The sequence below is a fragment of the Vespa crabro genome, unplaced genomic scaffold, assembly GCF_910589235.1.
Source record: "Vespa crabro unplaced genomic scaffold, iyVesCrab1.2, whole genome shotgun sequence".
NCBI lineage: Eukaryota > Metazoa > Arthropoda > Insecta > Hymenoptera > Vespidae > Vespa > Vespa crabro.
Genome location: NW_025813595.1, coordinates 5,480,143 through 5,495,971, shown reverse-complemented (window position 1 = coordinate 5,495,971; position 15,829 = coordinate 5,480,143). Strand labels below are relative to the sequence as shown.

At 31.4% G+C, this 15,829-nt stretch overlaps 1 protein-coding gene across 1 annotated transcript; it reads right to left on the bottom strand.

The window, feature by feature from the left end:
* Nucleotides 1-1,253: 1,253 nt before the first annotated feature.
* LOC124432620 lies at nucleotides 1,254-2,925 on the bottom strand. The gene is made up of 3 exons (XM_046981631.1): nucleotides 2,824-2,925; nucleotides 2,225-2,542; nucleotides 1,254-2,069 (listed from the first exon to the last, which is right to left on the bottom strand). The coding sequence occupies exons 1-3, from the start codon at nucleotides 2,923-2,925 to the stop codon at nucleotides 1,254-1,256; spliced, it is 1,236 nt and encodes a 411-aa protein (XP_046837587.1).
* Nucleotides 2,926-15,829: the final 12,904 nt, after the last annotated feature.

Genomic DNA, 15,829 nt, shown 5'->3' with positions numbered 1-15,829 from the left:
CGATTATATTAATAATAACGGTAATAATGATAATTACGTTAATAACGATTAAAATAATAATTATATTAATGATAGTAACAATTATAATGATATTATTAATAATAATAATAAAAATATTAATGATAATAACGATAATAAAGACAATAATTATAACAATATTAACGACAATAACAATAATAATAATAATATTCACGACGAGAAAGAAGATAATAACGATAATATCAATAATAATAATAACAATGCTAACGATATTATAGATAATAATAGTAATTATAATAACAATAATAGCGATAAAAACGATAATAATTGTAGTATTAATATCAATAATAAAAGTAATTACGATAATAACGTAATTCAAGATAAAAATAATAATATTTATAAACAATCACATCGATAATAATATTTACAATATGAACGACAATAACGGTAATGATAATAATAATAATAACAATATTAGCGATAAAAACGATAATTACGATAAAAATGATAATAATAATGATAATAATAACGATAATATCAAACATAACGATTATAATAGTAGTAATGATAACAATCATAACACTAGTAACGATACCAACGATAATAATGATAATTACGATAATTATAATTATAATAATAACAATAGTAACAATAGTAACAATAATAATAATAACATTAAGGACGAGAAAGAAGATAATAACGATAATATCAATAATAATAATAACAATGCTAACGATAATATAGATAATAATAATAATTATAATAAAAATAATAGCGATAATAACGATAATAACGATAACCCTGATGCAACCCTTTTTTTTTGATATGTCAGGAGGAAAAAACCTTCATAGGCCGCCCGAGACCGGTACTCGGGGGAGTGCCGGATTCAACCCGCCAGGGATTGCTCCCAGGGACGGATCGCCTACCGACTAAAAATCCTCCTGATTCCTATTACTACTATGCAGTGGAGAGAGGGGGAATGGGCGGAATTACGCATATGCGTATTACAAATTCACCCAGTACCCCTCCTCGGTGAGCCAGGCCGGCATTCGCCTTGCTCTCATCCATGCACCCATCCATATTCATACTACTACGGCGCAATCGACAGGGACCGACGAGTCCCTGGAGACGCAATTAATCCCTAACTATATACATATTGGCCTGACCCTCACCCCATGGTGCTCTCACCAGGCTCATTCTCATCCTTACGTCTATGTAGAGGCGACGATTGAGTCAGGCGCCGCCTGAGCCGTTCGGAGCCTTGCCCGAGGTGGTCACTCTGGAGCAACTCTCCTATGCGGCCTATCGTTCGCACTCCCGTCATCACGCAATTCCGCACGCTCACAAACACGTCCTTTCCGCGCCCGTTCTCTGCGCCTTTCAGCGTCCTCTTCGGCACGCATAACCTGTCCGGCGAAGGTTCGAAAGGCAGCCCATCCTCCCGGAACTGTCAGAGAGGCCCTGACAATCGCGGGAAGGGACAGCTGTCCTCCCCCCATCGTGTTCACCAACTCACTCCTGTCATCCGTCCACGCTGGGCAGTCGACCAGGGTGTGCTCTGCCGTATCTTCACCCTCTCCGCGGTGGAGGCACTGCGGGGTGGGTATCTTCCTAATTTTAAAAAGATACGCCGCAAAACAGCCATGGCCGGTCATCAGCTGCGTGGTATGAAATGTCGTACTTATACAGAACGGCCTTTCAATCCACTCAGCCAACCATTCGGCAACAGCCGTCCGCACGCGTTCTCCCGTTGTCGCCGGGGACTCAAGAAGCTCAATCTCCTCAGCCCTCCATGCCTCTACTGCCCTCCTTCTGGCAAGAGCACCCAATACCGCCTTAGCACGCGGGGAAACAGGTTCCTCCGCGTCTCTAATAGCCGCATACGTCTCCGCCAGTCGGGGTGCCAGATGCATAAGAGGATAATCTCCGCAATCATCATAGACGCATGGAAGGAGACCGTCCGGTATGCACAGCACACCCGGATCGCCACCTTCCTCTGGAGGCTTCGAACAGCCCGCCCGATTCTCGTGTCTTCCGCGACAGCACGCCACCACACCGGCGCCCCATAAAGGAGCACCGAGTGGATCACGCTGCCGTATAGCCGTCGCCTATTCTCCCCCGGTCCATGGAGGTTCGGAAGGAGCCTCCTAAGGGACCGAAGAATACCCTCCGCTTTAGGGATTAGGGCCTCGAAGTGGGGCCTGAACGACATTCTAGAGTCTATAATTATTCCCAGGTACTTTACCCTGGTCTTAACTACTACGGAAACCCCTCTAAAGCAAATTTTAGGGAGCGGGACATTCCTGCGTGTACGGAGGGCAGAAGCAGGGAAGGCCATTGCTACCGTCTTTTGCGGTGCCACTTTAAGACCCAATCCCTCAATTTCCTTGACTATTACGTCAAGGTCCCGTTCGGCATTCATGATGGCCTGTGACAGGTCCCATACCGATGACAGCAGGGCCGTGTCATCCGCAAAGAAGACAACACGGAAGCCTCCTGGCATCGGGGTTCGAAGGACACTGTCATAGGCAATGTTCCACAACGTAGGGCCCAAGACGGATCCCTGTGGTACTTCACAGAAAATGTGTCTTTCCACCTCGCGGCCATGTCTGTCTTTGAACACTATGGCGCGATATCATCAGGTAGCTCCTGATGATATTCACCAGGTAGCATGGAAAGTACTCTCGCTCCATCGCCCTCACAATGACAGCTCACGGTAGGGAGTTGAAGGCGTTCGAGATATCCAAACACAACAGTATAACGACATTCTTGTCTCGCGTCGATGCCTCCACGAAGTTTTTCACCTCGAGGTTAGCATCCACGGTTGATCACCCCATCCTAAACCCATACTGTGATGGCGCCAGGATCCGAGTCTCCTCTAAGTAGCTGTTGATCCGACCAACAACTACCCGCTCGAATAGTTTTCCCAGTTCGCCAATCACGCATATGGGTCTATATGACCCTGGTGAGTTCGGGGGCGCGTCCTTAATCTTTCTGATAAGGACGAGCCTCGCTATCTTCCACGGTGTCGGGAACCTTCCTGCCGTCAAGAATGCAGAGAAGCACCGCGCCAACCCTTTCCCAAAATGTGTCGACGCAGCACGCACAACCACACCCGGTATTCCATATATCTAGGAGCCTTTCTTCCTGTCCCTTTCCTGGCGGCATCCAAGACATCCTCCACAAAGATAACCACCCCTGAGTGTGCGGGATCCTGCGGCTGACCAGTTCCCGTTCCTCCTGGGAATAACTCGGAGAGGATATTATCCAGTATTTCAACTTCTAGGGTTTCAGCTACTGGTAGGGCATAAGGTCTAAATATCCCTAATACTTGTTTATAGGATCTGTCCCATGGGTCATCCTCTTTGGAGTCCAACAGGTCCTTCCACGAGTTCTTCTCGGCTTCCCGGATCAACTTATTTAGTGCTCTCCTTGCGTCCCTTCGAGCGTCCAGGAACTGCACTATTTCTTCACTGTTCTTCTTCTTCTTCCTGGTTCTGGACAGTTTCCTTACGGTGGCCGTCGCAGCGGCCCTCAGGTTCCTTAGTTCGTCCGACCACCAGTAAGTACACTTATTATTGCGGGTTTACCCCCTCACCCGGGGCATGGCCATGTCGCATGCTTCTTTCATTGTGGACTGTGCCCACTTCACCATCTTCTCCACACAATCCACTCCGGTCATACTCGCTCCGTACATATTTCCACCTGTCTTCTCTCCTGAAATGAGGGCCGCAGCAAGGTAGACCTCATATAAAGCGTTAACCTTCCATCGAAGGCGCTTTTTATCTCGCGGACGAGAATTTCGGACCACTGGAGCCTCGTGCCTATAACTATATCTGATATATTGGTGGTCCGAGAGGGACTCAGCCTCTTCCACCCTACAGTCCTAGAGGCGGACGCCGGCCGCCGGCGTGCCCCACGTTAGATCTATAACGCTCGACCCTTGTGGTCGAACGCACGTGGGACAGCCAACTCGGCTCAGCAGATCCAGGTTCACTCTGTTGGCCCAGATGCATAGCAAATTACCTCTACGGTTGCTCCTTCCTTCTGGGTCCCATCTGCTGGACCGGGAATTAAATTCGCCCGCCACCTGTGCCGGGAGAGCGGGGAATGTTCCTAGGAGCTCTTCGAGCTCATCAAGGAGTCTACTGAACATCGTGATGTTCTCGCTGGGAGGAAAGTAGACTGAAACTACCAGCGAGTCCCCCCATTTAATGGCAATGTAAAAGAGATCCCGACGCACCAGGCTCGTACTCTCGCCCACGAGCACCGCGGAGAGTGCGGTCCCTCCTAGGGATGAGAGCCACCTCTCATCCCCCGGAGGAACCCATCATGGTTCCGCAATGACCGCAAGCTCCACAATGTCCTCGCGCATGTGCTGTGCCAGCAAGTCCTGTGCACGGCGTGCGAGGTTCAGATTAACATGTATTACAACGGAGGCCATTGTCTATAGATCCTCCACTGTAACTACCTCTACTGAGGTGCCTGGAACACTTTGTTGCACCTCCATTTCTTCATGTACCTTTCTCTTCTCGGTCGCTTTACCATTATTCTTCCCAAATTTGTTAGCGGTCTTGTTCCAGTCTTCCTGTGTTCTTGTTTGTTCGGGGCAAACGTTTGGTGCCCCTGCATACACCTTGTCCACCCATTTCCTGGGAGGCACTACCGGGCACTCCCAAGAACCGGCACGGTGGTTGGTCGGCTTCCGGCCGGCATCTGTACAGACAGGGCACGATGCCTTGTCCGTACACATTTTGGCTATGTGTCTCGTTTTCCCGCAGGCGTAACAGTCGTCTGTCCTGGACTTCTCAGCCGGGCACATCGCCGTAATAAGTCCTCTCGCGAGGCATCGAGGGCATCTGAGTGGGGGCTGCCTAAGTTCGCGCACCCTCACCGTCGAAAGCCCCATTTGTATTTTGCCCCTATCCAGGGCCGCACGCGTGACAGGCACAGGCGCGGAGACGATGGCCTCTCCTAGTCTACCCCTGCCAATCCTTATTTCCCCTATCTTGATCAGGTTGGGGTCCAGAAGCGCGTTCCTAATAATGGTCCCGTTTGCCATCGCATCCAGGCCCACCAACTGGTATAGTCCCACTGGTATAGGCCCACTAACGGGTATAACCATAAAACTTTATGGTGCTCGTGCGCACGGGACGAGTAATTTTGCTCCTGGAACAGCATTTCTGAATGCCTCCGCCACCCGGTCAGCCTTCTCGTTCGCACCTTTGCCTCGTATCTTCCAAATAAAGGCACCTGTGTGGCCTCTCTTACCGGGCATATTGTTGATCCCCAGGTCCTTCAGGTTGACCGAGTTTGCCGCCCGGCCAAATGCGTCCCTATAGGTCATCTCTTCGACACAGGACAGGGAGACAGCCGTAACTTCTCCTTCTCTCTGCCTGTTCCTTTTTCTACGGTGCGCGCCACTCTTCTTTTTCTTTCCCTTCTTTGGGGCCACCTATCCCCGCAAGTTGAGGGTCGTTGCCTTCCTTTCTTGATGTAGCTCGGGGGAGTGGATTCGCCTCCGTCATCTGGGCCCGTCTCTCCTTTCGGCCAAGTACCTGCACAAAATCGCCCTGCGGGGTTAGTGTCCTAACTACACTTACCTGATTCTCAGGAGCACGAGTGGATACAGCTAGGACTATGGGGCCCTAGTGTGGCACGCCAGCTACACTGGCTTAACCACTCGATGTCTGCTGCTGCTGCTGCTGCTGCTGCTGCTGCTGTTGTCGCTGCTGCGGCTCTCACTGCTGCTGCTGTTGGTTTTGCGGCTGCTGTCGCAGCTGTTGCTGCTGTTGTTGCGGCTGCTGCGAGTTTTGCTGGCTATAACGGACTGCCTCCGTCATTTGCTTGATCGACTTGATCAGTTGCTGAATCTCCGGAGTCGTTGATTCGCTCCTCGCAGCAACTGGTCTTGGTTCCTTCGCCCTTTCCTTTTTAAGGCGGGCAAGTTCCTCTGCCATCTCTTTGTTGCGCGGTTCCAGGGCTCTCAATTCCGCCTTCAGCTGCACAATTGCCTCCTGTGTTGACGGAGGTCCCCATCTCCTGCTTGGAATCTGTCTAGTAGTATCTCATAGATCTTCACTACGTAGCTATTGGAAATCTTCATCTTCCCCGAGATAGATCCATTGATGTTTCCGCACTTCCTTCTCTCGTCGTCATTTATCTGTATTTGTCTCGTGGCAATCTCCAATAGCCTGCAGGTCTCCACTTGAGGCAGCTGGGCCACTGTCAGGCCTAACGTGTTCTAGCAGGCCACGTCAACTCCTGCCCCTCTTCTTCAGTGGAGTAGATAATAGGCTTCGCCCGTTTAATCCTCCTACAGCTGATAGGAGACCTCTGTCCGAAAAGCCGCACCCAATGCACGGCTCTGGCAAACTTTTCCATTCCTCCAGATGTTCCTCATCCGTTCTTTTACTTCCTGGCATGTTAGATACACCGCAGGGCAGGTCGCCTACCTGTGGTGCCCTTCCTGACAACGAGACCAGAGCTGGGGCTAGGTTGCCTACCCCGAGCTCCTGGCAGTCGTTTGTTGACGACGGAGCGTGGCCTGCTCTATCACCACCTGACATCGCCGTGGCGTGGGTATCCATCCCACGCCCGCTGATTACATTACCTAAACAACTCATCATGATATTATTATGGGTTGGGAGCCAGGCTCCCCATTGGAAAGCAAAGGAAAGGAAGAATGCTAGAGAGAGAGAGAAAGAGTAGGAAAGATATGATAGAACAGCAAAAAAGAGGAATAGTCATACAAGAACATTCAAAAACCATTCATTCCATCCCTTTTAGTCGCCTCTTACGACAAGCAGGGAATACTGTGGGAGTATTCTACTGCCACCTACTTACACGGGGGGTTCCCCCTACCCACAGGGGAAACCCTGAAGCAACCCTGACGCAACCCTAATATGGAAAATAAAGATAATAATGATATTAACGATAATAATAGTAGTGTTAATAAAACTAATAACAATAATAACGATAATAACGATAATAACGATAATAATAATACAACAATAACGATAATAATTAAAATAAGGATAATAATAATATTAATAATGAATATTTACAATAATATAGATAATAACAGAAATAATAATAACGATAATAACGAAAAGAGTAAGAAAAATAATAACGATAATAACGGTAATAACGATAATAACAAGGATATTAATAATGTTAATAACGATATTATGGATAATAACGTTACTGATAATAACGATAATAATGATTATAATGATAAAGAAGATAATAATAATAATAACAATAATAATAATAACGATAAGAATAGTAATAATAATAACAATAATAACTATGACAACGATAATTACGATAGTAACAATAATTATAATATTAATAATATTGATAGATACAAAAAAAATCTGTAGTATCGATAATAATAATGAAAATAATAACGACATTAACGATAATAACGATAATAATAATGATAATTATAATAATAATAATAATTGCGATAGATACAAAGATATGTGTCATAACGATAATAATAATAAAATTAATAACGATAATAAAGATAACAACGACAATAATGATAATATCGATAATAATAAAGTAAAATGATAACTGTAATGTCGGTAATAACAATAATAATAATAACAATAATAATGATAAAAAAGATAATAACGATAATTATAATAAAAATAATATCGACTACAACCATATTAACGATAAAATACTAAATAATAATAATAACAATAACGATAATTACGATAATAAAGATTTTCATAATAATAGTAATATCGATAAAATCAATAATATTAATAACAATATTAACGATAAAAATTTAATAGTTTTAATGATAATAAAGATAATAGTAATAATAATAAGAACGATAATAACGATAATAACAATAATAATTATAATAATAATAATAACGATAATAACGATAATAATAGTAATAACATTAATAACGATAATAACAATAATAATAATAACAATAATTACAATAATAACGATAATAACGAAAATAACGTTAACAATAATAACTACAATAGCGAAACTATCGATAATAATAATAAGAATATAAACGATAATATCGATAATAATAATAATAATAATTATATCGATAATGACGATACTAACGATAATAACAATAATAACGATAATAATAACAATAATAATAATAATGAAGATAATAACGATTCTAACGATAATAAAGGTAATAATACTAACAGTAATAAAGTTAATAACGACATAATCATAACAAGGATAATAATAATAGTAACAATAATAACGATAATGACGGTAATATTAACAACAGTAAAAATGATAATCTCGAAAATGACGATAATAATAATAGTAAAGATAATAACGGTATTAACGAGAGTTATGATAATAATAGTTTCAATAATAACGATAATTACGATAATAAAGATATTAGAGATAAAATTAAAATTATGATAACAATAATGTCGATAATATCGTTAATAATAATAACAAAAATGGCAATAATAATGATAAAAACGATAATCACTATAATATTAAGGAAGATAATAACGATAATATCTGTACTAACAATAATAATAATAATAGTAATAACAATAAAAACGATAATAACATTAAAATTAATAACGACATATACTTTAATAACGATAATAATAATATTAATAATAACGATAAAAACAAAAATAACGATAGTAATAATGATTATATTAAAGTTAATAACAATATTAACGACAATAACGAGAATATTAATTACAATTATAACTATAATAACGATAACAACGATTATGACGATAATAATTATAATAATAATAACGAAATTATTGATAAAAACGAAAAGAGCAATGATAATAAAAACAAGAATAACGATAATATCCATAATTAGGATAATAATAATAACAATAATAACGATAACAAAGATAATAATGATAATATCGATAAAAATAATAACAATACTAACGATAATATCGATAGTAATAATAATAATAACAACGATAATATCGATAATAACAATTATAATAATAACGATAATATCAAAAATAGTAATAATAATAATAACGATAATAACGATATTAATATTAATGATAATAAAGATAAAAAAGATATCAACGATATTTACGATATTAGCGACTACAATAATAACGATAATAACGATATTCAGGATAATAACGATAATAACCGTATTAACAATAATAATAATAATAAAATAAAAGATAATAACAATATGAACTATAATAACGTTAATAATAAAAACAATAAAAACGATAATAACGATTATAATGATAATAACGATAGTAATAATAACATTAATACCGATAATAACTATTATAATGTTAATAGCGATAAATATAATAACAATAAAAACGATAATAACGATAATAATGAAAATAAGTATAATAATAATAGCAATAATAACGGTAATAGCGATTGTAATGATAATAACTATAATAATATCAATATTAATAACAATAATAACGATAATAACGATTTTGATAATAATAAAAATAAAGATATAATATATAATTAGGGACGCGATAATAAAGTAAATAACGATAAAAACGAAAGTAACGTTATAATAATAACAATTATGACGATAATAATAATAATAACAACAACGATAATATCCTTAATAGTAATAACTATAAATTCGATAATAATGATATAATTGAAAATAACTATAATAATAATAATAATTATAACAATAATGACGATAATAACAATAATAATAATGACAATAATAACGATAACAACAATAATAACGATAGTAAAAATTAAAATAATGACTATAACAAAGATGATAACGATAATAATAGTAACAATAATATTATCGATAATGAATTTAATTGCGAAAATAACGATAACAACGATTATAACAATAATAATTACAATAATACTAATAATAATAACGATAGTAACGATAATAACGATAATATTAATAGCGATAATGACGGTAATAATAATAGTAATAACGGTAATAACGACAATTACGATAATAGCTATAATAATAACAACGAAAATAAAGTTAATAATGATAATAACGATAATAATAATAGTAATAATAACAATAATAACGATAATGAAGATAAAACGATAATATCGATGATAATAATAATAATAAAAACAATAATATCGATAATAACGATAATAAGGTTTATAGTATTAAGCGATATTAGCTATAACAATAATGATAATAATCACGAAAATAACGATAATATCGACAATAATAGAAGTAATAATAAAAATAATAACAATAGTAGCGGTAATAACGTTATTAACGATAACAATAATAACAATAATAACGATAAGAACGATATTATCGATAATGTTAATAACGATAATAAGAATAATAACGATAATAATAACATTATTAACGATAACATCGATGATAATAGTAATAATAATAACATTAATAACGAAAATAACGATAATAACGATAATAACGAAAATAGCGATAATAACGATAAGAATAACAACGAAAATTACGATACTAAATATAATTATGATAAAAATAATAACAATATTATCGATAATAATGATAATAATGATAATAAAGATATTAACGATAATAACAAATAATTATTAATAATGATAAAAATGATAACGATAAAAACGACAACAATACTAATAATAATATTAAAAATAATAATAACGATAACATCGATATTAAAGATAATAATACTAATAATAATAAGGATAATAACGATAATAACGATAATAAAGATAATAACGACAACAATAATAATAATCATAATAACGATAATAACGATAATAAAATAGCAGTAATAAGAATAATAAAAATAATAACTATAATAACGATAATAACGATAATAACGATAAAAATAAATAGGATAAAATTGATAACATCGACAATAATAATAACAATATTAACGATATTATCGATAATAATAATAACATTATTAACAACAATCTCGATAATAATAATAATAATAGTAGACATAATAACGATAATAACGATAATAACAATATTAACGGCAATAAAAATTTTAATAATAATAATAATAATAATAATAATAATTATAATAACGATTATAAAGATAATAGCAATAATAACGATAATAATTACAGTAACAGTAATAATAATAGCAAATATTAACGATAATAACGATAATAGCGACTGTAATAATAACGATAATAACAATAATAATAATAATAATGACGATAAAATTATAATAACAATAATAACGATAATAAAAATAATAATAATAATAATGACGATAATAACGATAATAACTATAATAACGGTAATAATAATAATAGTAACACTAACCATGATAAAAATATTAACGGCAACAATAATACTAGTAATAATAATAATAGGGATAATAACGATAAAATGAAAGTAAGAATAACAATAAAAACAATAATAACGAGAATAACGATAATAACGATAATAATAATTACGATAATAACAATAATATCGAAAATAATAATAATAATATTAAAGATCGATAATAATAACAACAATATTAACGATAATTTCGATAATAATAAAAATAATATTAACAATAATCACGATAATAACGATAATAACAATATTAATAATAGTAATAATAGAGATAGTAACGATATTAACTATAATAACCATAATAATAATAAGAATAATAAAAATAAAAACAATTAAAATCCTAATAACAATAGTAATAAATATAAGAATTATAATTATATCGACAATATCGATACTAATGATAATAATAAAATATTAACAACAATCGTAACAATTATAACGATAATAACGATAATAATGATAATAAAAATAATAAAGATACTAATAATAATAAGGGTAACAAAGATATCAACGATAATAATCATAATAATAAACAAAATAATAACGATGATAATGATAATAATGATAATAACGATAATAAAGATATTAACAATAATAATAATATTAATAGTAAGGATAATACTGATATTGAAGATAATAACGATAATAATAATAACGATGATAACGATAATAACAATTGTAATTACAATAAAGTTAATATTATTTATAATAACGATAATTATAATAATAATAACGATTACAACTATAATACTAGTAGTAATAATAACAATAAATAAAACTACAACGATAATAACGATATTAACGATAATATCAATAACAATAATAAAGATAATGACGATATTACCTATAATAATAATAACTATAATAACGATAATAACAATAATAACGATACTAACAATAATAATAATAATAATAATAATAATAATAATAATAACAAAAATAACGGTAATAATAATAACAATAATGACGGTAAAATTAATAATAATTATAACGTTAATAACAATAATTATGTTAATAACGATAATAATAATAACAATAATAACGACAATATTGATTATAACGATAATAATAATTATAATAATATCGATAATACACGATAATAACGATTTTAGCAGTAGTAATAATATCAATATTATCAATAATAAAGATAATAACAATAATAATGATTATAACGATAATAATAATGATGATATTCAACGATAATAAAGGTAATACCGATAATATTTTTAACGATAATAACGAGAATATCGATAGAAACGATAATAACGATAATAACGGTAATAAAGATAATAACACTAATAATAATAATAATAGTAATAACAATAATAACGAGAATAACGAAATTAACGATAATAATATTAATGGTACTAATAACAATAAAAACAATAATAACGCTAATAACGATATAATTACAATAATAATAACGATAAAATGAAAATATCGATAATAATATTAATAATATTAACGATAATATCGATAATATTAATAATAATAATAAAATAATTACTATAATAACGATTGTAACTATAATAACGATAATATTAAGAAAAGTGATAAAAAAATAATAACGAAAAGAACGATAATGTCGTTAATAAGGATAATAATAATTTCGATAATGAATATAATAATTATAATAATAACGATAATAACAATAATATTAAAAACATTAACGACGATAAAGAGGGTAATAACGATAATATCAATAATAATAATAACAATGTTAACGATAATATCGAAAATAATAATAATAATAATACTAACATTAATAGCGATATTAACGATAATAATAGTAGTAGTAATAAAATTAATAACAAAAATTGATATAATAACGATAAAAATTATAATAATAAATACAATAAAAACGACAATATCGATAATAATAATAACAACAATATCAATAATAATTAAAATAAGGATAATAATAATAATAATAATAATAATACTAAAAGCGATTATAACGATAATAATAAAACAGTATTAACGAGAATAACGATAATGATAATAATAATAACAATAACATTAATAACGATAATAACGATAATAAAAATAATAATAATAATAATAATAATAATAATAACAATATTAACAATTATACAGATACTAACAGTATTAATAATAACTGTAATAACGAAAACAGTAATAGTAAAATTAACGATAATAACGGTAATAACGATAATAATAATAATATTAATAATGATAATAACCATATTAACGACAGTAACGATAATGATAATAACGATAATAATGATAATAATGATAAAAACGATAATAATTATAATAATAATAACAATAATAACGATAATATCAGTAATAATAATAACAATAATAACTATAACGACGATAAATACGATAATAACGATAATAATAATAATTAGAAAGATAATTACAGTAATAAAAATAATAACGATAATAATAATAACATTAATAAAAATAACAACGATAATAACGTTAATAACGATAATAATAATAACAATATTAAAGATAATTAGGATTATAATCTTAACCTTAATATCGATAACAACGATGTTAACGATAATTTTAATATTAATACTATCGATAGATTCAAAAATACCTATAATATCGATTATAATAATGAAAATAATAATGATATTTACGATAATAATGATAATAATAATAATAATAATAATAATAATAATTTCAACAGGTACAAAGATATGTGTCTTAACGATAATGATAATAAAAGTATTAGCGATAATAAAGATGACAACGATAATAATGATAATATCGATAATAAGAAAAATAATGATAACTGTAATATCGGGAATAACAATAACAATAATAACAATAATAATGATAAAACAGATAATAACGATAATTATAATAGAGATAATATCGATTACAACGATATTAACGATAAAAACGATATAATAAAAATAATAACGATAATTACGATATTAACGATTTTCATAATAATAGTAATATCGATAAAATCGATTATAATAATAACAATATTATCGATAATAACGATAATAATAATAAGAACATTAATAATAAACATGGATAAAAACGATAATAACGTAAATAAGATTAACGATAATAATGATAAATGATATTAGTAAAAACAAAAATAACGATAGTGACGATAATAATGAAAGTAACGATAATAACGATAATATAAATAACACTAATAACTATTAAACGATAATTATAGAGATAATAATTAGAATAATAAACATAACGATAATAACTATAATAACAATAATAACGATAATAAGGATAATAATAATAATAATAATACTAATAATAATAATAATAATAATAATAATAATAATAATAATAATAATAATAATAACGATAATAACAATAATTACGATAGTAATAGTTGTAATATCACTAATAACCATAATAACGATAATAGCGACAATAACGATAACTATAATAACGATAATAACGATAATATCGATTATATAAATAACAATATTAATGATGATAAGGATAATAATAATAACAATAATAACGATAAAACGATAATTAAAAAATAATAATAATAATAACAATTATAACGACATTAGCCATAATAACGATTATAACGATAATAATGACAATAAAAACGAAATTAATATAATTAATAATAATAATAATAACGATAATTAGTTTAATAACGATAATAAGGATAAAAAAGATAATAACGACAATATTAATAATATTAACAAAGATAATATCTTTATTAACGATAATAACGATAATAATAATAACAATAATGAAGGTAATAACGCTATTAACGATAATAATAATAATAATAAAAAAAGATAATAATAATAATAGCGATAATAACGATAACAATTATAACAATAATGACGATAATAACTATAATTCCAATGATATTAATAAAAATGATAATGAAACAACGATAATAAAGATAATAACAGCAATAATAATAATAATAACGATAATAAAAATAATAACGAAATTAACGATAATAACGATATAGAAAATAATGTCGATAATAATAATAACTATATTAACGATAATAACGATAATAATATCATTTACAATAATAATTATAACAAAGATAATAATTATAATAATAATAACGATAATAACGACAATAGCAGTAAGGATACCATCTATATTAATGATATCATCGATAAATAATAGAAATATATATTATAACGTTATTAACAATAATAACGATAATAATACTATAATTACGATAACAACGATAATTACGGTAATAAAAATAATTTTAACGATTATATCGATTATAACGATATTAAAATAATAATAATGATAATAATAATAAAAGCAAAAGGGATAGTGACGATAATAACGATAATAATGACAATAACGTTAAAAATAATATTAATAATAAAGATAATTACCATAAAAACGATAATGACGAAAATTATAGTAATAATAACGATAATAACGATAATGACAATAATGATAATAGCAATAATAAGACTAATAACAATAATAACGAAAATAACGATTTTAAGGATAAGAATAATGACGATAATAACGACAAAAATTGTAGTAATAATAACACTTATAACAAATATCTCGATAATATCGGAATTAATAATAATAATAATAACGATAATAACGATAATAACGATAATA

Coding starts and splice junctions, on each gene's coding strand:
- LOC124432620 (XM_046981631.1), bottom strand. CDS start 2,925: ATGCGTGATTGGCGAACTGGGAAAACTATTCGAGCGGGTAGTTGTTGG. Junction 2,543..2,823: donor CTGGCGCCATCACAGTATGG/GTTTAGGATGGG, acceptor GAAGTACCACAG/GGATCCGTCTTGGGCCCTAC. Junction 2,070..2,224: donor CCGTAGTAGTTAAGACCAGG/GTAAAGTACCTG, acceptor GCTATACGGCAG/CGTGATCCACTCGGTGCTCC.